Genomic DNA, 27,902 nt, shown 5'->3' with positions numbered 1-27,902 from the left:
AAAACAAATAAGTGATTTAAAAATAAAATACCTCCTTTTCTCCCAATCCGACAATCCATAAACCGTTCTATTGTTTCAAATTCCTCTTCTTCAGGTTGAGGAACATCCTCTCCACAGACTTCCAATAAGTCATCTGAATCTGTTTTCATTTCTTCATCTTCTTTATAGCTAACATTGACAGTTGCTTGCCGACGAGAACTTCTTTTATCATTATCATAATCTTCATCATCATCATCTTCAGATGAATCAATCTGCCTCTTTTTTTGTCCAAGAATCTTCTTTCCATTTTTTGACTTAGATCTAGGGGAGATGAGAGGGAAAAACTGGCATAACAAGGTCTGAGAAATCATATACAAAAAGAAGGAATGCCTTCTGTACACAACCTTTTTCAGCAACAGAGAACATAGTACCCTTACCTATTTTGAGGTTTTCTGCTTTTAATTTTGTTTTTTGGTTCATAATCTGATTCTGTCTCATCACAACTGCTTTTCTCTCTTTCTTCTTCAGATTCTGAGTCTGAACCAGATTGAGATGGGGATCCTGACCCAGACATCTGCCAATCTTCACTGTATACAAAATATAGAAAGTATCTTTATTTATATTTATATTGCACATAGCAAATCTATATTTACTATTTCTATATTTAAAAATACAAAAATAATTAAATAAAAACTAAATTACATTCCACGTAATGTCAAAAATATTGTTGCTTTCACCAAACTAAAAATAAATTATCTGTAAAATAAAAAAGACTAAAAGTATTCTTCATAGATTTGGTATAAGTCAAGTTTTGTCAATAATTTAGTTACAACTCAATGGATGGTAATTAGTAAATGTTATTTTTATCCTCACTATGGATTAAAACATAGCATGCTACAAGTGACAGGATGTAATTTTAGAAATCTTGTAATTATTATATTTAATTTCAAAAGTTTCTAAATTTCTTTCATTTTAATTTTCTAGAGACTGATATTTATTTATTTATTTTTTAAAATTTTATTTATTTATGCATAGAAGAGCTGGGTACAGGCCAGAGATGCAGGAGGGTGAGAGGAAGTACCAGAAACAGAGTAGGGAGTAGAACAGGCAGGCAGACTGAAATACACTACGAGGGGAACAGAGGGTGAGATAGGTGAGGTCTGCTTCGCCAAGTGGGTTGCTCCCTGGCCGGCCAGGGATTGAATTCATGCTGCAGAGGCTGCGGAATGCTTTATTATAGTGTGGTGCTTAACCCCTTGAGCCACCAGGGAGGCCCGAGACTGATTTTTTTAAAAGCATTTCCTTCAAAACTGATTTTTAAAATACAGAGTCATTAGGAAACTTAAACTACAGTGAAAAACATGAAAAATCAGTCCATTTAAACATTCAATGATTACCTTTATTCCTATTTTAGTCTGTTTAATTCAAATCAACATGTAGACAAAAAAAATAATGGATGCAAATGTTAATATCCTGCTGCAATATAAATGTCAAATGATACACATTAAGTTCCTATACGTTTCCGGTCTCATTTACGGCTTCTGTTCTACTGCTCAATATTGGCTATATTAAGGGTTACATTCAGTAAGCACATATAATCTGGTGATGATAACATCATAGAAAAGCAAATTTATAATCTTGAAATATTTTTCATTATGTGCAAATTAGAAATTGCAACAGGCAGAATATATGAAGTCTCCATTTTAAATTTTTATAACAAATTAAAAATTTTTATACCCAAGAAAGCTAGCCATCATTCCAAATTACTTGCTTTTAAAATAGTTCTTTGTATGCCCCCATGGTAAGATTAGAAATTGCTAACACAATGAAACATTAAATAACCAATTTAAGACACAGTAATTGAAAATGCACTTAAACGAAAAGACTGATGAATTTGGCCATAATATAGTATTATAACCATAAATGGTTGAAAAACATGATATAGTAAAATTCATGAAGGATGGAAAGGATGATCAAACACAAACACACACACACAAACACTACTAATAGCAACACCAGATTACAGAATGAGAAATTCAGATACAGTGACTAAATTATCAGAAACTAGTAAGTTATCTTCATATTAACGATACATAAGATAAAATGCATAATGGGATAAATGATACACCAAAGTCAAAGAACAGAATATCAAAGACAAATAAACAGAAGAATAACATAAGACAAATGCAACAATGTTTCTGAAGAAATTAGAGTCTAAAAAACTGAGACAATCCACAGAATTGAGAATTTGCAGTACTCAACACTTTTTAAGATCTTTAGAAAATTACTGTAGTGAGGTCTACAGGTAAATTTTACATATGGGAGGCCTTCCTGGTGGCGTAGGGGTTAAACACAGCATTATCAATCTACCGCCAGCCACTGCAGCACGAGTTCAATCCCTGGTTGGCCATGGAATTAACTCACATGGCACAGCAGACCTCTCCTGTCTCGCCCACTGCTTGCCTAAGCAGTGTATTTTGGTAGATCTGCCTGTTCTGTTCCCACTCTCTCTGGTGAATCCTCCCAGCCCCCCTCACCTCTAGCTTGTACCTCAGTTCTTGTACACACAAATAAATATTGCAAAAAAAATCTACATACAGATCAACATTAAGAATAGCTGTTACAAGGCCTCCCCTGGTGGCGCAGCGGTTGAGCACTGGGTTGAGCGCTGGGTTGCGAGGCTGCCCGCAGCCTCTGCAGTGCCAGTTTGATGCCCGGCCACCAGCGAGGGTCCCACAAAAAAAAAAAAAAAAAAAAGAATAGCTGCTACACATGCTAAGAGAATTATCCATGGTCATTCTTTGGTCTCTATACTCCTGTTACCAAAGTTATAAAAATTTTTGATATTATCATTAAAAGTTGATCTTTGAAATTAAAAATATATGGGGAGATAAACATGTGGCACAGAAACCTCAGGTCATTACCGAGCGACAAATATTAAGGAGTAATGGTTCAAATTAACCTACTAAAATACAATAAGCCAAGAATTTATAAAAGTCTACTTTTGGCAAAAACTTTTCATAAAGGAAGAAGTACAAAAGCATTAAAATTTCCCTCATATGAAAGTAATCAGCTGAACAAAATGACATACTCCTTATGCTTTTTCCTTTTGACCTCATTTGATGAGTCGTCAGAGTCTTCACTGCTAGAGGAATCCTATAAAGAAAAGTAAAATCAACATCACTAATGATGAGAATTTAACCATGATATATCAAATTTATGTTTGCAATACTATTTAATGTTCACTTTGCTATAAAATTAATTGTAAACCTCTTTTTTTCTATGCTGTTACATTATCATTAATTAGCACACAAACAACAATTTAATCATAAATCTGTAACAGTCAGTGGAATTAGGTAAATACTACAGTCAGCATTTTATATAAACCCTTAATTAAATCAACCTTTTCTGCAGGCCAATACTGTTACCTACTATGACGTCAAAAGAATCTTAACTGTTGCTATGTCAAAATTTAATGTTTTTGTTCCTCTTTGGTTTTTGGTATAGTTAGTTCTGAATGTTTTTGTGCCAAAATATATGCAGCATATGTGCTCATATACACAGAGAAAAAAAGATGCAGCCTATTATTTTAAAAATATGTGGAAAATTCTATAATTAGCATTTTTCATAAAAATGATTTTAATGTTGCAATAATTCCCTAGTAATATATGTATATGCTTAAATATGTATATTTGCCTAGTATTCATATATTTTTTAGCTTTGCTGCAATGAGCAACTGTAAACAAACTTCCATTGCTTGTTTTGTATTAATCTCTACAAGTGGTATTATTGGATAAAAGTTATGTCCACATTTCAGAACTCCTGATACAAATTTAAACAGTCATTCTTTTCCATTCTAACAAAACACTTACTACGCCTAAGAATCTCACAAATACCTACCTGATTAAATGATTAGGCTTATCTACTTTTAAAGTGACAATAATGAAACCTCACCTCTTCTGATGCACTATTAGATGAAGCTTGATGTTGCTGTTGCTGCTGCTGCTTCTTAAGCATCGCAGATCTCTGAACAGCCAGAATACTAGGACTAGATTTCCAAAACTATAACAGAAATATAAACCAGAGGATTTAGTGTTGAGAAAATTGAAAAAATGTCCTTATTAAAAAGCAGTACATTTTTCACTGCCTGCAAGTAAGACTATTTTGTTTATCCTCATTATATATAATACAATGTTATTATAATCTAATTAAAATAAAATGCTGAGCTGTAGATATATATAAAGAATTTACAATTAGTTGAGCTTCACAGGCAGACAATAGTAATTATCTTCACTGGTGTTAAGAACGTTGTTTTCAAAAACAAAGTGATAATATGTAACACTAGTGCTACTCAAAGTGAGATTTATCCAGTATCTTATAGTAGTGTGAGATGAAGTGCTTCAGTCAGAATGCAAATCAACAATGTCACAAAACAGTTTTCAGCTCTTTTCTGGTAGCAAGATTTTCTCCATGAAGAAAGTTGTATGTGGATTTCTTTTCTGGACCAACCATCTTATCCTAACTGGTACTCTAAGCAACACTATTATATTCTGTTATGAGGAACAGACAAGTTTTAGTTTATCTTGCAGTAGTTCTGGTCAAACAGAATGGTCCTTAGTCTATTCTGTAAGTAACTTCAAGGAAGCAGAGTCCTATTAAATTTTTCTAATTGTCAAAAAAAAAAATCTTTTGAAATCTTGAAAGATCATACTCTGTAAGGTTAACAAAAAGTCCACACAAAGCCTTTACTTTTTATCCATGAGACAATGAATATTTATGAAACTTCACTTCTGCCTCAAAATCAGGAAGAAAAAGATTTGCTTATTCTGTAGTCACTGTTTTATAGTTAAAAAAAGTGTTTCTATATCAAGCCAATTAGTCCACAGAGAGCTAAACTCAAGTTTGAGAGTTGTTAAAAACTATCTTAATGTTTAAAATGTTTTTTTTATTAAAGTTAGATTAAGAACCCTATAAAATAGTGTTACAAATTTTCCCACTGCAATATAAATCTGTTTTATTTTTTATTCATTACCTCAGCTCCATCAACTTTCGGTGGTTTTGCTTGAACTTTGTTCTCTCGAGAAGTGTCTGACTCGGACTCTGTCTGACTGCCTGATTCAGATCCAGAGTCAGAGTCACTGCTACCTGACTGGCTACTGCTTCCATCACTACTGCTTCCAGAACTCGAACCAGATCCAGAGCCTGAAGCTGACCCAGAATCATCATCCGACTGGCTATAATTTGAAAATAAACAGATTTCAAACAAAATTCATTAGGAAATTTTTTAAATGATCAGAAAGCCCCAAATTACTAAAGTTTCTTTATTTCATATTTCAATGGTCTATGGCAAAACAAACAGAAAAGGCAATTAATGTTAATCTACAGTAACAACTGACAGACTTACTTAGTACAGCTTTGGCTAAAAGAAAACATAAGCAATAAGATCACATTCTTCCTCAAGATAATGGCAAAACTGACCAAGCACATAATCCTGGCCTAGGAACTTGGGAAGGCAAGAAGTTTAAGCCACATTACTTGTCCTGAAAAGGCTATTTAGCTATAGTAATCAAAGTAGGAATTGTGTGGAGAGAAAGTTAAATGTGTTAAAAATCCTCAAGGTAACAGATGAAACATAAATTTGTAGCTTCTATTTGCTTTAAAGTTTATATTTATGTTCTATCATTTCAGGGGAATGTAGTTTATTATAATTAAGCAATGACGAAATATAATGTACTAAAAATAAATTCAGGAATTGCTTCTTCTACAGAACCACTGAAATTTCAATAAATCTGAAATAGCAAATTCTCAAAATCTTTCTTAATCTCTTTACAAACACATCTGTGAAACCAATTAATTGCTCACTGAGAAACTACCTTGGTCTCCATATGTAATTTCTAGTCCAAGATAGCCTAAAACGGTCTAAAATAGAACTAAATAGCTGATTGTATAAACGATATACTCCCCAAGATCATTAGCTAACATGGTATTTGAATTATTATTATTAAAAGTGAGGGCATTAAATATGATGCGCTGAGTCTTTGATGTAATTTCATCTGGCTTTATAAGGAACAACAGGTAACAATATAGTTTATGCATATAAAACAAAATCAAGCTTAATATCCTCTCCTGCAATTTTCACAAATACCACCAGATGGAGGCATTACTCTAATAGACTGCAATAGTAACAGTAATTCCTTACTAAAAGTAATCTCTCCTTTTCTAGTTTAAGGTCTCAATGATAGTTACTACATGGAAGGACAGACATAAAAGATTACTAGAAGACTTGATTTAAAAAGTTACACACAGGTTAAAATGATTGAAGTGTGAACAAAATGTTAAAACCTGGAATCTAACAGAATAAATGTTCTTCTTAGAAATGATAAAAACTTGCCTCTTAAAAGGTCATGCTATCAAGATCACTTTTTGCCACAATTTCTACGTTTTGGTCACATGGTTCTGAGTTGCAACATCTTTTAATCGGAGGGGGTAGAAAACCTACCATATTTTACTTGGATGGCTGAAATTTCAGCAAGAATATGAAATACTTCTCCTTTAACCAATTAGGTAAGCAGACACCTTTCATTTACTCAATAAACTTCACTGAGCACTATCATGTGTTAGACACTGGGAGGACTGAGATGAGAAAAGGTTCTTACCATTAAAAAAAAAAAATTCTAACCTAGTATGACATGATCGTCTTGTAGATCAATAAATACCATTATATGCTGGTGTTTAAGATAATTGATCCACATATATAGGGTACACTTAAAATATAACCAAGCCTGATACAATAATTGTGGAACATTTAGAAAAAAAAATGCAGTTGTACTAATTCTCCAGGAAAGAATTAAGCATCAGGGCTGTCACATTAATTGCTGATTAGGATCTTGAGGGTACTGGTTTTTTCCTACATTACCTAGACAAAGCACCTGCCATATGTGGGTGACTCAATAAAAATACTTGCTAACTGGATACATGAATGATTACATTTGGGGGTGGAAGCTATCATGGACCTATATGCTTAATTATATCTTGATCAGTCATTCCAAATAAGCAGCTAGTCAAAATTCCTTGTTAACCACTCAAAGTTCTCAACAACTTGAGTAAATGAATGCATCATATTCAATAGGCAGTACTATTCTGGCAGTAGATAAAAGCAAACAGACTGACTCTAGGCTACTCTCATGGCATATATTATTAGAATGCCTTTTTACCTTAGGTACTAGATGTGTATATATTACCTATTTAATCTAGTTGTTCTCAGTAGGATAAAAAACATACAAAGTAAGTAATACCTTATATACTGCTGCGGAATGATCTAAAAGATCTAGTTCAGTTAAAAAAAAAAAAAAACCACCAACAAAAAACACCAAGATAAAAAAAATTAAAAAAAAAAAACAAGATAAAATGTTTGCGTCAACTTCCTTTGTATAAAAAGGGGGATTATTTATATTTGCTTATTCTTTTAAAAACAGGAAAAAATCAAGCATGGCAGCATAAAGAGAAAATTAAATTAAAAATGGTTACTATAGAGGGAGGGAGATAAAGAGAGTAGAGGGAAGAGGGACTGAAATGAGTCTTCAGTTTTTAGACCATGTACATGTTTTACATGATTGGCAGGAAAATCCTAAAACAATGAAAGAATAGAACCAGGAAATAAATGTATATTCAGACAAAAATTTGAGCTAAAATAGGTTTAAAAAAGTCTCTCCCTGATAAAGAAATTCTATTCCAGCTCACTAGTGATCTTCCTAGAGTAAAAATTTGATAATAGCCTTTTCTTTTTTAAAGTCTTCACTATTTTTATAACAAAGTTTAAACATCTTTGAGGCCTTTCAGGAATTTGTCTCCCCCACCTATCTCCAGTCAGTTTTCCACTTAAAGAAAGCCCTAGACCTTGAGATGGCAAACTACTTGAAATTCTGAGTCAATTTCTCTTTCTACTTCTTGCTTTTGTACAATTCTCTTTTTATCCTACCATGGAAATCCTACTTGAGCCTCACCTTAGAGGTATTTCAATAAGTATCTTCTGACCTCATTTTCAACAATAAATTAGATATCCTTCCTCAGCATTCCCAAAACATATTGTATTACCATACTATATAGTTGTGAGCACATCATGCAATAATCACTACAGTTCAGTTTTGTTTTCTTTTTTTTGGGGGGGAATCCTACCTTTGGTATTCTACCATATTTCCTAGTGGGTTGAAATTTTTACTTGTTGCCCATTGTATGTTGAGTATTAAAAAGTTTGATGGGTGAATGGTTAGACAAATCAAAGCTCTCGCTATATACACATGTCACATTTGACAGATATAGTCCCTATGTATGGATATAAATTTTGGTATAAAATTCACAAACATAATTTGGCTAAAAGTGAAATTTCTGAGATTAACTTTTTAAAAATTTTATTTATTTTGATAATAACCAATATCACTGATTATTTATAAAATTTAAATAACTATAAAGCACCTATATTAACCCTTACTGAAATAGTAATATGGTAGATTATGAAAAAACTTAGTTCTTTTCTTCACTTTTCTCAGGAGTACAAAAGAGAAAACAACATTTATGTTTATGTGTACACTTTGATAAAGTAAAATACCAACACAAACTAGTTTCTTATCAATCTTATTTTTATATTCAATTTCAAATATAAATGAGAGCAATATAATGAATTAACATGTTTATCTATCAAGTTTACACTATCAATTCATACCAATCTTGTTTCAAATTATCTAGTTTCCCCTCCACAAAATCTCAGACATTGTAAAATTTAATCCATAAAACTCCAGTACTCATGAAAAAAATAAAACACTGCACTGTTTAAGCATTCATAACACCAGTACACCTCTAAAAAATAATTCATTCTTTAATATTAAATATGGAATTAAATATATTAAACAAGATTAAATGCCAAGTTAATTTACCTCTTTAATCATACAGTAGCTTTTTCATTGACTGAATGGGAATCCACACAAGGTTCATATACTGTGCTTGATTGTTTTTAAAAATTTGACAGTTCCCTCTCCTCGTCCCCGCCAACTCTGCAATTTGTGAATTAGGTAGCTTTTTCTGTAGACTTTCCTGCCTTACAGAATTTGCTGACTGAATCCCTGTGGTATTTAACATTTTTTTTTTGTCCCTTGTATTTCCTGTAAACTGTTAGATCTAGAAGCTCAAATTCAAGTGGAGCTTTTTTGGGAAAGTATATGTTTTAAGAGCTTTGGACTTCTACCAGAGGGGACTTAATGTTTGGTTGTTTGTGTAAGGTTAAGAATGATCTGTGGGGATTCAGGTGTTTTCAGCTTTATCCATTTATTATAAAGTTCTCTATGAGCAACATGTCTTATACTGTTTTAGCAGTCACTGATGTTCATACAGCTTCTTGGATTATATTATTCTGCATTTACCCATCAAATCATTTCTTCACCATAAGTGAAATAATTTTTTAAAGAGAACCATTCCTTCATCATATTTGTTAACCCTGATGTACTATTCATACAGGAAAGGCATTGTCATTTCTTTTCCTTATTTGCTAGTTTTCAAAATGAGTTAAGACTGCTAAGCATGCTACAAAGTAAAGTCAATTTTAAATTTCACTGAACTCTTGGACTTGAAATTATTTGATGAATTTTAATTCATTGTCAGTATCATCATCGATGTCCAAGTGTCCCATATTTAGCCAACAGAAAACCATTTGTTACCTCCTGAGTCCTCTGACAAGATGTCAAGTCATCTTTGACAGGCATGACAAGTGGCCTCAGTCAATTTCTGGTTTATGAGACTAATTCAGCTCTTTCTAATGCTTCTATTTAAATCTGAAATTAAACTGCAATCCAGTGTGCATACTACTACTGTATTGGTCATTGTTTTTTACTTTTATTGGAATGAGCTCCAGATTGTACCTTTTTAAAGGAAAGACATCAAATGAATCTATGCTAGTACTTCCAATTCACGTTCTTAAGTTATTTTACTTCTTTGATTATATATCTAAACATTATTTGGGTTGAGTTTCTTGGTTCCAAATCACACTAATACAATTATTTTCTTTACCTTAGATCACATGTAATTGTTTCAAAATAATACTACTTCTATTAACAATATGACCAGTAAATGTTAAGAGGTCTTTATAATGCTTTATATTCGTCAAGAATATTCACTCCCATAAATTTCTGTATGGCCATCAATTTGATATAATTAAGTCATTTGCTTTTTTTCATTTTTAGGGATGGCTTTATATTCATTTTGACTTAATGTTACTTTATTATTTACTTGGTCCAACTTTGGAACTACAGTAAGATGTCCAGCTTCCATCTTTCTCTACTATATACTATCTCCTCTCACTCCCTATAGTAATTACATTTAAAGTTTCAAAATGTTCCCATTATTCAATATAACAAAATTATGAATAATACATTTATATACCTTTCCCAAGTTAACACATTTTACACTCATATCAATAACATAGTAAACACCCAGGTATCCCGAAGACCATGCCACTGACGATATAGTTACCATTCCTTGATGCAACTGCATATATTCCATTTTGCAGACAGACCTGCTTCCATTATGTAGCTACACTGCAGTTTTAACTTACCCCTCAAAGATGAATATGCTTTGTTTCTGGTCCTTTCATACTATAAAATGAAATTAAAAAATGGCCCCTTGGATACCTCTCTTCTTATATATAGAAATGAATCTTCTGATTTGCTATTTATTATTACCTAATGTAAGTACATCCTTTTGAAATTTTTATAATCACCTACACTCAGATCTTGATTTCTAGGTCTACTCAACACTTAGATTAACTAGGGGTCCTTTAAGAAATGGCAGATTCTAAGGCTGGGACAGGGGCAGGAGAAGATGAATGATAAACAAAAAAAAAAAGGCTTTAAAAAAAAAGAAAAAAGGACATGTCAAAATAATAGCCCCAAAAAATGAACCCAGGAGTCAACTTAAAAGTCTTTCCAGTGGCCAAATCTAATCTGAGCATTAAAACAGACAGTAAAGGATTATTACCTAGCAATAAAACAGGAATCCTCAAGACCATCCTGAAAACACTTCTGTCTTCATAGATAGACAGGGGAGAAGGCTCTCTGAATGCCAACTGGTAATTGTGGAAGGGTAGGGTAGTGTTAGAAAATTACTATTTTTGCAATCATCATAGAAAATATTGGTTTGGGGAAAAATCATCAACAGATTCTAATTCTAGTGGGAGAATTTGATGAGTAAAATATTTGCAGTTTCTGAGTATCTTCTCACAAACTGCTTATTAGGTAAAATAGGTATAATATTAGAAACTACAATGTAGGGGAAAAAAATCAGACACCACCTTGTCCTGATGATCAAAACCTGATATAAATAGGAACAAACACCATAAACTTCCTGACACACTGCCTCTGATAAAAACCTATCACAGTACTCCAGTCAGTAATACACAGGATAGAGAATGAATAACTTAGATCTAAACGTAAGCGAACATAACACAAACCCAAATTGAGAAATATGTTCTAAAAATTAACTAGCCTATAGCTTTCAATATGCTGAAGTCATAAAAGACAAAGGAAAGGGAACTTTCAGATTAAAGGAGATTAAAAATCTTGATAGTTAAATGCAATGTGGTCTAATGCTGAAAACTGCAATGAAAGGTGATTGAAATGACTAACCAAAATAGAATACAGCTAAAGGTCTTAAGTATCATATCAACATAAACGCTTCAATTTAATAACTATATAAAACCATACGTGTGTGTATAGGAATACCATGGTTTGTTAAAAACAGGTATTAAAGTTTTAATATACAAAGAAGTATGGTTTTGCATTTTTTTTTCACTCAGGAAAAATAAGCATTATATACATATGATGCACATAAATACGTAGCTACAGAGAAAAATGGAAAAGGGGCAAAATTTAAAAATTAGTAAATATGGGCAAGATATATGAAGAAGTTCTTAATACTATTTTTGCAAATTTCCTGTAATTTTAAATTTCAATAAATCAGTAAGAAATATCATTTTTATTTTTAATTATATGAGAGCAATTTTACAATGCCATAAACTTTTACCATTAATAATCAATACTGTAAACTCTCATGTGCAAGTAGTTTAAGACACAAAGATAAGGAAATTCAAAAGTCAAAGAAGCCAAATGAATATAAAAGGGAAGCAGGGCCTCCCTGGTGGCGCAAGGGGTTAGGATGCAACCTATTAAGCTATCCGCACTGCTGCATGAGTTCGATCCCCGGGCCAGGGAACTACCCACGTGGTGCAGCAGACCTGTCCTGGCTTGCCCGCTGCTCCCCGCAGCAGTGTATTTCAGTCAACCTGCCTGTTCTGCTCCCCACTCTGTCTCTGGTGAATCCTCACCCCCCCACACACGCACCCCTCTGGCCTGTACCCCAGTTCTTATATGCATAAATATTTTTTAAAAAAGGAAGTAAACATTCACTAGCATGAAAAACAAATATGCAATCAGTCTATAAAATAACCAATCTACATAAGAAAAAAAAAAACACAAAACTTCCTTAGAAGACCTAAAATGCAAAAATATTAAATAAAGGAAATTAAAGACCAACTACATATACAACAGCTGCCTGAAAAATTGGTAGTTACTGGGCCTCCCCGGTGGCGCAGTGGTTGAGCGCTGGGTTGCGAAGCTGCCTGCAGCCTCTGCAGTGCTGGTTCGATCCCTGGCCACAGATCCCACATGGCGCACAGACCTCTCCTGCCGCCCGCTGCTCCCCTCAGCAGCGTACTTCGGTCCTTCTGCCTGCTCTGCGCCCTGCTCTGGCTCTGGTGAATTCTCTCACCCTCCTGCGCTTCTGAATGTACCCAGTACTTGTATAAATAAATAAATAAGTAAAAATAAATCTTAAAAAAAAAAAAATTGCTAGTTACCTAACTTAGCACATCATCATTCTCAGTAGCAGAAATCCCAAAGTTATGGTCACCCAGTAGAAGACTGCACAACACAAACTCCCTGCAGTTAAGTGGGGCTACTAGCTTAAGTTCCAACAAAAGAGACCTAAGGAGAAATGTTAGGTATTACTTCCCAGAATGTTGTACAATGGGGACCGATTCAGCTAAGAGGGACTCCCTTTTTTGGCCCTCTGGTTTTCCCTTAAATTTGCAGCTGTTAGGAGAATAAGACAAGGAAACTACTCAAAATACATGATTGCACAAGTTCTTTTACCAAAAAGTCCAGTATTTCCCCCCCCAATATTCCTAAGGTTATTTTAAATCAATATTTTTAATAACGTGACCAAAAACAAACCAAAAAAACCCATGCCTGTTTAATAGAAGACAAGAAATTCATTTTTAAATTGTTTTCTCAATTTAAATTTTTAGTAACTAGTAATTTTCAATAGTTCACACCTGCTTATCAGTTCTATATGACCAAAATGTTATAATTCTGTTCCTGTGGATTAATTTACAAAAATGACTCTAACACTTCAAGATCACCATATCACTCAACCTTTACATTACATATGCCTGAATCCCATGCCATATCCTGTGGTAAAGCTACACTCAAGCTTATCTTGAGGGTTTTAATGGCTTACCTTTGTTCTTGAGATAAAATGACTAACATCTGATTTCTGCCTACCTCTCCAACTTCTTAAAATCATTCTATCTCTATTCTGTATCCCATCACTAACTTCCTTCAATCTGTGAATGTGCCATGCTTTCTCCCTACCTGCAAAACATGTTCATCTCCAGCCCACCTTCTTCCCTAGCATGCAACTATTCTACTCATTCTCTCAAGTTGTTTTTTTTTTTTTTTAGATCTCCTCACGTATAAGACAACTAGCACAGTGTCTGGTACTTGTTTAAAATAAGCTAGTATGAGTGTATGGTTTTATTCACAATTGTGCCCTCTACTTTCTCGTACTGTACCTGACAGACAACGAAAATATATTTGTGAATTAATAAATGGTATTAGGTAGTACAGCTTCCAAGGAGATAGCTCTGTTTGGTTTTACTCAAAAGCACCATAAGCCAACACATTTTCTCATATTCTCCTACTGATTTCTGCACCTCTACTTTTCTTCTTTTGGGTTTATTTTTCCTCCAAGTTATCTAATTTAAAATTGTTTGGGGGGGAAATAATTTTAAGAAGCAGTTTCTTTTGAAGGATTAGAAAATCTGGAAACACTTAGGTCCACTTCCCCAAATGGTCAAATTCTCCAAGTATCCCTGGTTCCTTTCAATAATGCGTATGATCTCGAACTCACCAGTCAACTCCCTGAAACAAATGTCTTATACATGGGCAACTTTCATTTATATTTTAGCTAAGATAAAATTCATATCATAAAGTTCTTCATAGCTTTCAAAATATTTTCACAGGTTACCCCATTTCATCTTTACTACAAAATACCCTTAGTGGCTTTTCAAAGAGGCAACCCTTCCAAGGACCAGATTTAAGGAGTGTTAATTCCATTCCACAGCCAAATACTAAGTTCCAAATCCCAGTTCCATCCTCCTCTCCTAAGGGCCAGTGTCTCTCCAAGTATTTCCTGTGCTGCATGCTTACTTAGAACACACTGCTCCTTTACTGCACCAGCTTTGAGTTCCCTTTTGAAGTGAAAAGAACACTTCAATACAGCAACACTAAAGAAAAATAAAAAAGGACTGTTCGTGTGTCTTTGAATACTGTCTGCAATTAGACAACCTGTATCAAAAATTTAGAGTGATGGTTTCTCATTAGTTCGTTTATTTCTTTTGTCAATACATAAAGATTTTCACTCTAGTGTATCATTTCCCTACTTTTTCTTTCCTGAATGACAGTAGTATTTTAGATGAATTAGACTCCAGGAAGGTGGATGAGAGGTGCTATAAGATCATTGATGGAAAGTAAACTGATTTTCCACAAAAATATTATAAGAGGACTGTGTACCCAACAAAGAGTAATTACATACACAAACAACTGTATTTACTATCCTAAAGAACAAGCATACTACATTAAATTCTAACGTTACGCCTTGCTCACTTCCCCCTTAACCACTACTTATGTCAAAGCCACAAAAGGATCTCTTTGGAGGAGTGTCTGAAAGAATTTTTTTGACAGAAACAAGTGGGGGAAATTCAGGGCTAACATGATGGTGTTCTGAAGTGCAACCCTAAATTATCTCCTTTCCAGCCATTCTCATTGCAATTGTATTTATATCCATAAACCCAGTGAGTCTCAGGAAGTCTCATCTAAATTTTTTGTCATATAAACATACTTACAGATCACTATGAATTTTAAAAGAGATGTAAACCATGCAGTACGACACACGGTAAAGTTCAATATTGATAACAATTAGAAATAAAAAACTATTCATCTTTCTCCTGAGTTCAAGATCAGAATCATTACTTCAAAGTTTGATTTAGGTATTTTTCAGAAGATCATAACTGCAAGCATAGTTAATGTTTGTGAATAAAACTTAAGACTATACTATTTGTATATATTAGTATATAAACTGTTTAACAAAAAAGGGGAGATATAAGGATTACTAACTGATGCTACATGGCAGACTGGGCTCTCATTTAATCCCATGATTTTCATATAAAAATAAACTGAGGTTCAGACAAGTCTAAGTGAAGAAACAAATAACAATACCATGGTTGCAAACATAGAAATTATAAATACCTATGAACAACTTAAAGGAAATTCAAATAAGTAAAATAACTAATTTCTTAGGATAAGGAGTAATTTTAAAATGGTACTTTATTGTTATGGCAGAAAAAGCTATTATTCATTGTTTGCTTGCCCCTCCTTACCCACCCAGTATCCATTTTCTTTGTTAGCCATTGGGTATTACATAACTATTCCTCCAGTTTTTACTGGCACAGATTAGATTTCCCAGTATCTCTTTCAAGTAGATATGGCCATGTGAACAGTTTTGGGCAAAAGGATACGGTTAGAAGTGATCTGGGATTTCAATGTCATAGCCTTAAAAATAAAGAGGCTTGCCTTAAAATCCTCCTCATTCCCACCTTCTTCCTGATAGCTGGAAGTGGCAGCAACTGAAGCAATAGAAGTCATATGTTAAGGAACACAAAACTGTCCCATTAGCCAGAGTGCCTCAACAACCTCAAAGGATAAAGCTCATGAACTTGAGAGCAAAAAAGAAATATATTTGAGTTCCTGTGTTTGAGGTCTCTAACATAGCATCTTAACTGTTTCTCCAATATGCTATATTTTTTGTGCAATAAATGCATTTTTGAAAGGACTGATTTTGTACATATATAATTTGTATCCAACTGCTTGTTTATTTTTTAAGATTTATTTATTTATGCATACAAGAGCTGGAGTGTAGGTCAGAGATTGGGGGGGGTGGTGGGCGTGTGTGAAAGGATTAACCAGACAGAGTGGGGAGCAGAACAGGCAGACTGAAATACACTGCTGAGGGAAGCAATGGATGAGTCAGGAGAGGTCTGCTGCGCCATGTGGGTCACCTTCCTGGCCAGAGATGGAACCTGTGCTGCAGTGGCTGCGGATAGTTTCATAGTTCTGTGTCTTAACCCCTTGCGCCACCAGGGAGGCCCCAACTGCTTATTAACAAGTACTGAGCAAGGATTTCTACTAGGGACAAAATTTCACAGGAAAAAGAAACACTTTAAAGAATCAAAGATACTAAAGATGGATCATTTCATGATTGAGGGACTATAGGTAGAAGCAGAGGTAAAGCTTTTTTTAAAGATTTTTAAAGAGTTCAGTACATGCTATTACATGCTTATTAGGTAAAATAGGTATATTAGAAACTACAATGAAGGAGTCCTCTGAATCAACTAATAAAAATTTCCGCTCTTTAAATTGTTCAAAAATACATTTTATGTAACCTTCTCCAATGTCCCCCACAAATGACATTGTTCTAGTCCTTGCGTTCACAACATTTTGTTAATGTGCTATTAATAATCCCCTCACAGTACTTACAGTTGTTTTTTAACATGTATTCTCCTAACTAGGTTCTGGAATTATTTAAGTGGGACCTTTAATTTAGTTATTTTTGTAGACCATTATCCACTTCAACAAGTCTAGAGCAGCAATCTGGAAATTAGTAGGTACTGAGTAAATAATTAAAATTTAAAAAATGAGTTAGTCGTCAAAGGCAATGGCTTTCAGGCCTCCCCAGTGGCGCAGTGGGTTGAGCACAGCGCTGTGAAGCTGTCCACAGACTCTGCAGCGCCGGTTCGATTCCTGGATGGCCAGGGAGATTCCCACATGGCACAGCAGACCTCTCCTGTCATGCCCCCTGCTCCCCTCAGCAGTGTATTTCAGTCGTCTGCCTGTTCCGCTCCCCACTGTCTCTGGTGAATCCTCTCACCCTCCCATGCCTCTGGCCTATACCCCAGCTCTTGTATAAAAATAAATCAATCTTAAAAAAAAAAAAAAAAAAAAGGCAATGGCTTTCAAACTTTTGGGACAAAACATATATAATACATTTTACATGGTGATACAGTGTACAAACACACACACAGAGGTACAGGGGAATTAAGCAACTAAAGGTCTGATGAAATATTACTCTACAGAAGGAACACTATTTTCTATTCTAGTTCACATTATTCTTTCTCACTAAAAAAAATTTAATTATGATCCCCCAACATGCTGCAACTCACTTATTTAAAATATATTATCCTAGAACAAGTCCTTTAGAAAATGAGGATGAGTTTGGGTTAGATGATAACTAAAATCAAATCTACCTTTAAATTCTATAAAATTACAGTGCACTAAAATTTGTTATCTACTTTATCTTTTACTATGAGAAAATAAGCATCAAATATTTGAGATAATTCAGAAATATCTTTCGACCTGTCTGGTTCTGAACACCAGTTACTGCTATTACTTTGCTATGCACTAAATCAATGGTTTCTTTTTTTTTTTTTTTTTAAGATTTATTTATTTATACAAGAACCAGGGTACAGGCCAGATGTGTGGGAGGGTGAGAGGAATCACCAGAGACAGAGCAGGGAACAGAATAGGCAGACTGAGTGAAATACACTGCTGAGGGGAGCAGCGGGCGAGACAAGAGAGGCCTGCTGCATCATGTGGGTCGAATCTGCACTGGGATCGAACCCGCACTGCAGAGGCGGCGGACAGCTCCACAGCGCTGTGCTCAACCACCTGCGCCACCAGGTAGGCCATAAATTGATGGTTTCTTTTAGCATTCTAACTCACCAATCCATAACAAAATTCTATTATAAAATAAACCCTTCTTAAAGTACAAGTACAGTATGATTCTATCACCTCATAATCTCTGAATGAATAAATGAGAATAAAACTGATAGATGCTAAGATGGGTAACATTTAGTGTGACTAATTTCAAAGACGGCTGTTTGGGTTAGTCATATTGAATCTAGGGTAAAGATAATAAACTCAAAGTTTCTCAAATAATTATTTGGGAATCAGATGCAAAGTAAGTCAGTGTATACATCTGAAGCCATTTAATAGTTTGAAATTTGCTATTCTATAATTTTTATGTAACAATTAGGGCAGGCTCCATCTTTTCCTTGTTAATATTATCTATCATGCAGAAATCTAACATATGTGGACATTATATACTGTATCAAAACAGTCAAATGGAAGGAATTAGAGACAGGATTTAGAGATTATAAATTTACAGATTGGCTAGGAAATGAACTATGTTGAAGCTAGATGATGTATACACGGCAACTCATTTTACTATTGTTGCTACTCTTGTATATGGTTGAAATTATCTGTAATAATTTTTAAGTTAACACAAATATCAACTTTTATAGTTCAATTTTAATGATATTACCCATCTTAAAGATTTGCCTTCTTAAAAAATCTTAAATTTTTATATATTTTCAAATTAATGAATACTGCAGCCAAAAAAAAAAGGTTCCCAGCATTATATGCACTACTTTCTAACAAAAATTATTTGTAATGTGGCATTTCATTAGTCTGCATATACCCATGGAAATGTGCTATACCTAAGAATAAAATAATCCTGAAATAATCAACATAGTACATAATATGACTAAAACAAATTACTGCACAATGGGATCACTTCTTTGATATACACACTAAAACAAATACTTTTAAATAAAAAAAAATATATAGTTAACTGTAATTCTTATAAAACTTCCTTCTGATCACACCTTTTTTAACTGATGTAATTCATGATTTAGTCACACAGAACTAAGAATATTGTAGTAAGTGAACAAAACGGCAATAATACCTCTCAAGCACACTAACAAAAATAGTCTTTTTGGAGGGAATTTAGGTATAACATCACTCTTCTCCAATGGCCCCAGTCCTCTATATAAAAACACTTCAGCGCAGTACTTAATTGCCTTCTAACATCATTTTTCCCTAGTATAAAAATTACTCTCTGCTTCTTCCCTAAGTCTGTCAAAATAAATCATAAGTCACACTAACTGAGGGTTTAAAGCACATAAAATTTAAGCTTATGCTGGTTTTAAATGATCTCCCCCTCAAAAAAAACAAAAAACAAACAAACAAACAAAAAAACCCCAGAACTTTATTCTGATAATTGGGCTTGATTCCTGGAAATAAATCATTTGTCTTTTGATCAAACTTACCATTTTCCTACCTTTGTCCTGTCACAGACTATCTATCCACACTTACCATATCCACCTGGTACTATAAATATTTTAGGCTTTAGAAAATAATTTTAGTATTTCATGGTTTCTACAACACATAGTAGTAGCTCAATCATGTGAAGTAATTATTTAGGATAAAGAGCTATATTTCTGAAAGTAACAACAGGAGTGATGTGAATTAATGGAATGGTTTACATTAACCAAAGAGGGCCTATTATTTTTGTGCCTTATGTTTCAGCTCTGAGAGACATGTAACTTTGGAATCCAAAAGTCTGTACTGTCCAGCCTGAACTTTGCATGTCTGTGTGTTTTAATCTCAATAACTTAGATCTCCAGTTAACTGATCCACACCAAGAAAATTTCAAATGCAGCTGACTTCTGACTAAGCAGACACCTCATATCACAGTGATAGTATACTTTTAATTACAAACATCAACCTTCTCAGTCGCTCATGAACAGAACTTGATTCTCAAGCAGTATTTCCCAGTCTCTCCTTAAAACCATTAGTTCTGATCAGTGCATTCACATGGTTAATATACTCCCATGGGTACCTAAAAATGCATTCAACTATACTTCATTTTTTTAACTTTCTCCACTTAGGACTAAACCATAGAAAAACTCCAGCATAGAAAACCTTAGCAAAACACTAAATAGTATGTCCTTAGAATTTTTGAAAGACTTTCAACAGAGGTTTTTTTTAACTCTGCAAAACTGCAACACTAGGATGTCCAAAACATTTTCTTCATTAAAGGTTTTACACTTCTTTATTGGGGGACCATGTCTTTGTAAAAACTTTTCTCTCCATCACACTTCTGAATACATACCATTTGCTATTCTTTCTGTTTCACCAAACTATATCATTTTTCATCATTAAAATAGCAAAAGTTGGGCCTCCTTGGTGGCGCAGACGGTTGAGCGCAGTGCTGTGAAGCTGTCCACAGCCTCTACAGCGCCGGTTCGATCCCCGCTGGCCGCAGACCTCTCCTGTCTTGCCCGCTGCTCCCCTCAGCAGTATATTTCATCAGTCTTCCTGTTCTGTTCCCTGCTCTGTCTCTAGTGAATCCTCTCACCCTCCCGCGCAACTAGCATGTACCCCAGCTCTCATATAAATAAATCTTAAAAAAAAAAAAAATAGCAAAAGTTAAGGAGTTTCATTAAAATTTCCCACAAAGCCCATATACATTATTCCAATAATTTGCCTAATTCCTTTTTCTTCATGCGTACCTATAGGGGTCCATGAATTTGAGTATATTTATTTGATTGTGTGTTTAAACCTGGCTATTCCATTACCATCTCTGGATTATAATAATCTCTCTTCAGGTTTATTTTATAATTTTCAATATTGGCAAGATACTGTGAATAAGTTCATATATACACATATGAATTTAATATGCACACAAATCATCTGCATTTCTTAAAATGAAAATTCTGATGTATGAAATGCAAATTTTTTTATAAAGATTTATTTATTTATACATACAGGCATTGGGTACAGTCAGAAGCGCGGGAGGGTGAGAGAATTCACCAGAGCCAGAGTGGGGAGCAGAGGGCGGCAGGAGAGGTCTGCGCGCCATGTGGGACCCTCCTCCGGTGGCCGGGGAGCAGCCGGGGATCAAACCGGCGCTGCAGAGGCTGCGGGCAGCTTCGCAACCCAGCGCTCAACCCACCGGGGAGGCCCTGAAATGCAAATTTAAAAACGAAACACTGTACTGAGGTACCAAGGATAGAATGCATACTGTAACAAATGAATCTAACTTTATTACAAATTCATGGTCTAACTACAAAGAACGGTGTGGAATGAAAAGATAATAACTTGAGTAGCTCTGAAAAGCAGAATTCTGACTAGAAACTGTAAGGTAAAATATAATTGGATTGGTAAATTAAAAAAACAACAACAACACAGTATTGGGCCTCCCTGGTGGTGCAAGGGGTGAAAGCACCGCACTATGAAGCAATCCGCAGCCTGGGCAACATGTGTTCGATCCCCAGCCAGCCAAGGAGCAACCTACATGGCAAGGCAGACATCTCCTGTCTCGTCAGCTGCTCCCCTCAGCACTGTATTTTAGTCTGCCTGCCTCTTCTCTTCCCATTCTGTCTCTGGTGAATCCTCTCACCACCCCCACATCTCTGGCCTGCACCCCAGCTCTTATATACATAAATAAATAAATCTTAAACTTGTATATTGAGATTGAAGTGTATGGATGGTGAATTGGGGAGTTGGGGTTGAAGCAGGGACTCAGATTAGTCACTGCTGGAGATAGAAATTAAAAGAGCAAGAAAGGAAGTAAAAAGAGCAAGAAAGGAAGGTTAGAATGAATCCTGTAGTAGAGGGCTGAAGTTGAAGACATCAATATAAACTCATGCTTATCTTAATACACATACAGATGGACAGAAACAACTACAGGTTTGGAAATAGACAAGATTTAATATATACACATATATTACCTAGCTCTATCTGCTTGGTCTACTGAGGGCCTAGATGCAGTGACAGCTTAGTAGCAACAAGCCTGGTTTCTAATATCCTTTTCCTTAACAAATAGAACCAGGGCTCTTTAAAGAAACAGCTGACTCTCGGGCAAAAGGATAGGTGCGCGGAAAAAGACAACAGAAGTCAGCTTGAGAGACCCCAATGGATAAGGAAGAAAAATGTGAGCAACAAAAGAAATAACTTAGTGGATTACATCCCAAAATATAAACTATGTAAACATAAGGACATGCTTAAGGGAATAAATGAGGGCAAAATAACTTCTTTATAAAGTAATTCTATTTAATACATAAATATACTCTCAAGAAGAGAGAGAACTTAATTTCTAGCTCAACCCCTACCCACTTAGAGTAAGGGACAGACACAGAGACTTGTTTCCAATACAGTATTTAGTATGGAATGAGAAAAACAGTAAGTTTACAGTGGAGAATCCTAGCAAATATTATCACAGCCAAGTGATTAAAGATAACATCAGGAATGTCATGTGGATATGACAGAATTAGGAAAGTACTGCACTTCTGATAATCTTTATAAAAATTGATAACCCCAGTTGATCCTAAAAATATCCATACGAATCCAAGTTGGAGGACATTCTACAGGATAACTAAGACTACTAAGGAAAACAAGACTACTAAGGAAAACAAGGAAAGAATTAGAAACTCTCAACAGTCCAGAGAACACTTGGGAGACTTGACAATTAAATGCAACATGGTGCTCTGGACTGAATACTGGAACAGAAAGACATTAAAGGAAAAAAAAAAAAAAACAAAAACTATAAAATCCAAGTAAAGACTGGATTTTGGTTATTCACAAGAAAAAAAAATTTTTTTAAAATGGCTATAAACCTTGTTTCCCCTTCTGTTAACCATAATACTGCATACATCACAGGAGTTTTGTGAGGATATACTATGAAAATTCATTAAATGCACAGTGCACTATGTGTTCCATGCCTGGTTCAGTTAGAGTATGAATTCAGAAACTACTGATTGCCATAATTATTACTCTTAGAGAAATGAATTTTGCACAAACTTTTGCTGATAGGATCCAGGATATCATTATTTGGGGAATCCCAGAAAATAACAAGAACATGTAATCACATCAAAACAAAACCCAAAACACCTGACAAGGTGCTTATTGATACCAGGCAAATAGACTCACATACATTTGTATACATTTAATATCACTATGAATCACTTGGTAATCTTATTAAAATGAAGACTTCGATTTAGTTAGTCTGGGGTGAGCTGCAAAGTTGTACATTTCTGCAGAATTCCAAGGTGATGCCATTGCTGAGATCCAAGGACCACAACTGCAACTTTTCTACTTCTTTATATTTTCAAATTTTTCCATGTAAAAGTGTTATCCACCTACTAAGCACAAAGAAATGCTCTTATATTTAAACACAGAACTGTACAGATATAATCCACCAGCCTTCAAAACTACTTCAGCAGTATAAAAAAGGGACAACTTCATAATCAAGTTTCTTTCTGTACAGCAAAAGAGTCCATAACCAAGACGAAGAGACACCCTATACATTGGGAGAAAATATTTGCACTCTACACAACTAATAGGGGACTTATATCAAAGATCTACAAAGAGCTTACACAACTCAACAAAAATAAAGAATTCAGTGAAAAAGTGGGCAGAAGAGCTAAAAAGAAACTTCTCCAAAGAAGAAATGCAGATGATCAACACACACAAGAAAAAATGTTAAACATCACTTATAATCAGGGAAATGCAAATCAAAACCACACCAGTAAGAATGGCCCACATTAAAACAACTAACAATAACAAATGCTGGTGAGGATCTGGAGAAAAAGGAACCCTTTTACATTGTTGGTGGGAATGTGAACTGGTCCAACTACTATGGAAAGCTGTGTGGAGGAGCCTCAAATTACTAAAAATGGATCTACCAAAGGACCCAACAATTCCACTCCTAGGAATCTACCCAAAGGACACAAAAACATTAATTCAAAAAGAAAGCTGCACCATGTTCGTTGCAGCATTATTTACAATAGTTATTCTATGGAAACAACCTAAATGCCCAAAAACAGATGGCTGGATCAAGAAGATGTGGCATATATACACAACGGACTACTACTCAGCAATCAAAAAAGATAAATTCATGCCATTCACAGCAACATAGATGAAGCTGGAAGGAATAATGCTCACTGAAGTCAGAAGAAAAAAGAAAAAACAACAGATGGTTTCACTTATAGGAGGAATACAGGGAAATCGAATAAGGGGTCAGGGGAAAAAAGGCAAATATTTGCAGGCAAACTCTAGAACTGAGAGATACTACAGGGGAGGGGGAAGGAAGAAGTCAAAAGGGGAGGGAAGAACACAAAAGAGACTACAGTGACAGTTCATGGGTAATTTGGGAGTGCGAATTTTATGAGAATTACACCTGAGGGGAAATAATCAAACATTATACAAAAATGAACAAAGTGAAAGGCCTCCCCTGGTGGCACAGCGGTTGAGCACTGGGCTGCGAGGCTGCCTGCAGCCTCTGCAGCGCTAGTTCATTCCCCGGGCGCCGGCAAGGGTCCCACCAAAAAAAAAAAAAAAAAAAAAAAAGAGAACAATGTGAAAATAAAATTAAAAAAATAAATAGTAATGCCCTTGAAATTAAGTCACAATTTTCTTAACCTTTACTGTTGAAATCTAAATACAGTACTCAGACAACAATACTAAAATTATATGAAAATTTTAATTTGGTAAATTCTATTTGGAGAGAGTAAGCTATTACAAAGGTATTACAAAGGTTCCTACTTAACAATTTATTAAGTTTCCAAAGAAAAAGGAACTGGTACTATCATTAGATTCAGTAGCATACACAGATCTGAGAAATGAAAAATGGAATAAAAGACAAAGAAAGCACATATTGAACTGACAAATAACAACAATGAAAAAGATGTAAGAGCCATACTTTCTGCAGTTAGTAGCCTTATACAAAATTCAAGGCAGCTTCCTTCAGTCAGCGATTTCTAGCCATTCTGCTCTGATTTCACATTCTTGTACCCTTTAAAATACTTCTCAGTATAAACTTCTAAAACTTAAAAATGGACTTTTTCTAAAACTCTGAGATAATGTACAATAAAAAGCACAACTGTAACTGGCATTGCCTTTAAAAATTGTTCAAATTTATTTAGCAAAATAAACTGATTTTGATAGTAAGAAATCTTTCTGGTAACTGTATACTTAATTGCAATGTTTCCAAAAATGGTATGACATAATGATATGCAACAGGGCACTAACAGATATATGGTGAAAAACGTGGCCTGAGTTCAATTTAATTTTAAAGACCACACATTTCTAAAAAAAGGATTTTCATTTAGAACATTTCCATTGATCCCATCTCCTACTCACTGTACACCACCACTACTTCCCCCAAACAGCAAAAGTTGAGATCCAAAAATTCTCAAAATATAAAACATGAAGCCAAGGAAATTTATATGCAAAACCTCCTTTAAGCAAACAGAGTGTTATATTTACTTAATATATGTATGTATTAAGACATGTTAATATAGTAAGTCAAACATTGTTACTACTATAAAAAGCACAATTAAGTATTCTAAGAATCATGTCAACAAAGCTCAGTTGTCAGCTATAGATAAATTACACACAGTTGAGACTATTATAGCCTATCATCAACAATTTCTCCCAATTATTACTTGTGCTAACTTAAGAGTTTTTCAAAAATGTAACATAGGAAGACTAATGAAAGTGATTCAAGTAAAATCTCAAATATGTATAGATTACTGAAAATTATATAACCATATTCTTCTGAATATTAAGCAGATGTCAATCATCTAAAAATTAGCATCATGTGACTATATATTATTGACCTTTACCCATAAATCTATTTGTGCAGTAAATCATCCTAAGAAAAAAGATCTAATCAGGACTGAAAAACTTGGTTGCAAATCATCAACACACACAACTAGAAACTGATGCATTACAATCTTCCAACAGCATCTTTACAAAGTTTAACTTCAGTTAGATAATAAACTTTATGCTGAGCTGAAACTGTTGTACAGGTGCATCCTGACCCACATTTCTTAGTAAATAGTTTCAAATTGTCAGTTACAGGACAGCCAAAGAGACATTTTCCTGTGCATTATTCTTCCTTTCAGTCAATGGTTATAGAGAACTTTCCACATGGAAAGCATTAAAAAAAAAAAAAAAAAGGCATTTTTATTAGAAAGCTACTTGTAACAACCAAAAATTCCAAGTGACTTCTTGCTTAATGCTATTTCATAAACTCTCACAAAGGAATAAAAAAATATGAAGCAAAAATGTATTTTAAAATTCTAGCCAGTACAAATAAAATTTAACTTAAAACGCTTTACAATGTATATTTATTTTAGAAGCAAAGCATTATTTCTCCTTTTATCACTCCCTATTAATATCGTTTATGGGAATGTTTGTTTCTTAGAAGAAAATCCCTACCTATATCTATAAAGTTTACTCCATCACTCTTTTTAAGTGCTTCATTTTCTAACCAGTATTTTTTTCTGAAACCCTCCTAACTGCCAAAACTTGCCTGTTTTTTGTCCATTATATTTCTCCATAGTACAATATGTTACATAAAACATGATAACAAGCAAATATTGAGTGCTCATTATTTCAGGAACTATTTTTAGCTCCTTTCATGTAGGTTCTCACTTGATTCTTTCCTCTAAATACAGTAATCCAGGTTTAAGTGTAAAAATCATAACCTCAAACATTAAATAATTTGTCCTAATTCACACAGCTAGTAAGAAGTGTGGCTGGGTTTAGTTTATCAGACCGACTATACTATATTCCTGATCTCTCTATGTATAGGTGTATGAAACTACATGGATTATATTATTAATGTGCAAAAAACTCAAAATTAAGGACTCCAAAGAACTTAAAGAATCTTTGTATTTGAATAGATTTCTTATGTTAAAATAGCTTCAGATGGGTTACTGCTGTTGTCTATATCCTCTGTGCAAAGAACTTTTATTTGCCCAAGTAAGAACTCATTCATAAATAATTAAAACTCAAATTTGAAAAAGCAATAGGGAAAAAAGGAGATGCAGCAATACTTTAATAATGTCCTAATCAGCACTGCCACCTACCACATGTTACTACTGAGCATCTAAAATGTATCTAGTACATAAAGAAGTACTGAATTTTGAGTACCTTGTGGCTAGCTTATATAGCCACAAATGGCTAGTGGCTATTATACTGGACATTATAGGTATAAAAGCCAAAAATGCCAAAAAAGATGACTAAGGAAACTTGTGTTGCCTTTATTTGAAATACACCAACAGCCAAATTGATTTAGATGTCTTTTTTTTAACTTGTTCTTCAATTATTAACCCAAACAATATAAAGTCCCAGACAGATTTAAGTAAGCTGAAATTTCTATATTTAAATTCTTTATGCACGTCAATGGAAAAATAATTAAAATGTGCATCATCAACAAAGCTTTAAATATTTGAAAACTTTCACTGTCCGCACAGCTAGGATGAAGAATATGAAAACACTGCTGCCTATTAGGAAAACTGAAAAAAGAATCAAGTTTGCAATTCTATTCACAATCTATATGCGATAATAAAGTGCTTACCTTGATTCTCCACTACTGTTTCTAACACTTTCTTCATCACTGTGTCCATTCATTGTAAATATCAAGAAGTTTTAAAATAAAAATATAAATCTTCCCAGTTTAAAAGATGAATATAAATACTGTCTCCTCCTTAAATATCAAAAATTCACAGATGAATTTTCTTCTGCATTCACAGGTTCCCTGGCACCCTTTTTGATTCACCTAAAAAAATATATTAAGAAAGTAAGAAATTTTCATGCAGAGAAAAAGACAAGTTTATTTTAGAACTTGCACAA

General features: G+C 34.2%; 1 protein-coding gene across 2 annotated transcripts in view; it reads right to left on the bottom strand.

Moving 5' to 3' along the window:
* The window catches only part of CHD1 (chromodomain helicase DNA binding protein 1), a gene marked incomplete at both ends in the record, with an annotated part of 75,601 nt that extends 47,921 nt beyond the window's left edge, over positions 1-27,680 (bottom strand). For both annotated transcript variants that reach the window (XM_084233536.1, XM_084233537.1), the window contains 6 exons: positions 32-300; positions 417-566; positions 3,071-3,135; positions 3,934-4,041; positions 5,012-5,213; positions 27,628-27,680. In XM_084233536.1, coding sequence (XP_084089662.1) covers positions 32-300; positions 417-566; positions 3,071-3,135; positions 3,934-4,041; positions 5,012-5,213; positions 27,628-27,680 — 847 coding nt within the window. The remainder of the gene's footprint in view (positions 1-31; positions 301-416; positions 567-3,070; positions 3,136-3,933; positions 4,042-5,011; positions 5,214-27,627) is intronic.
* Between the last annotated feature and the right edge of the window lie 222 nt (positions 27,681-27,902).

The sequence above is a fragment of the Talpa europaea genome (genome assembly GCF_964194135.1).
Source record: "Talpa europaea genome assembly, chromosome: 5".
Classification (NCBI taxonomy): Eukaryota; Metazoa; Chordata; class Mammalia; order Eulipotyphla; family Talpidae; genus Talpa; species Talpa europaea.
Note: the sequence above shows the minus strand (reverse complement) of the source record. Positions and strands in the feature narration are given on the sequence as shown.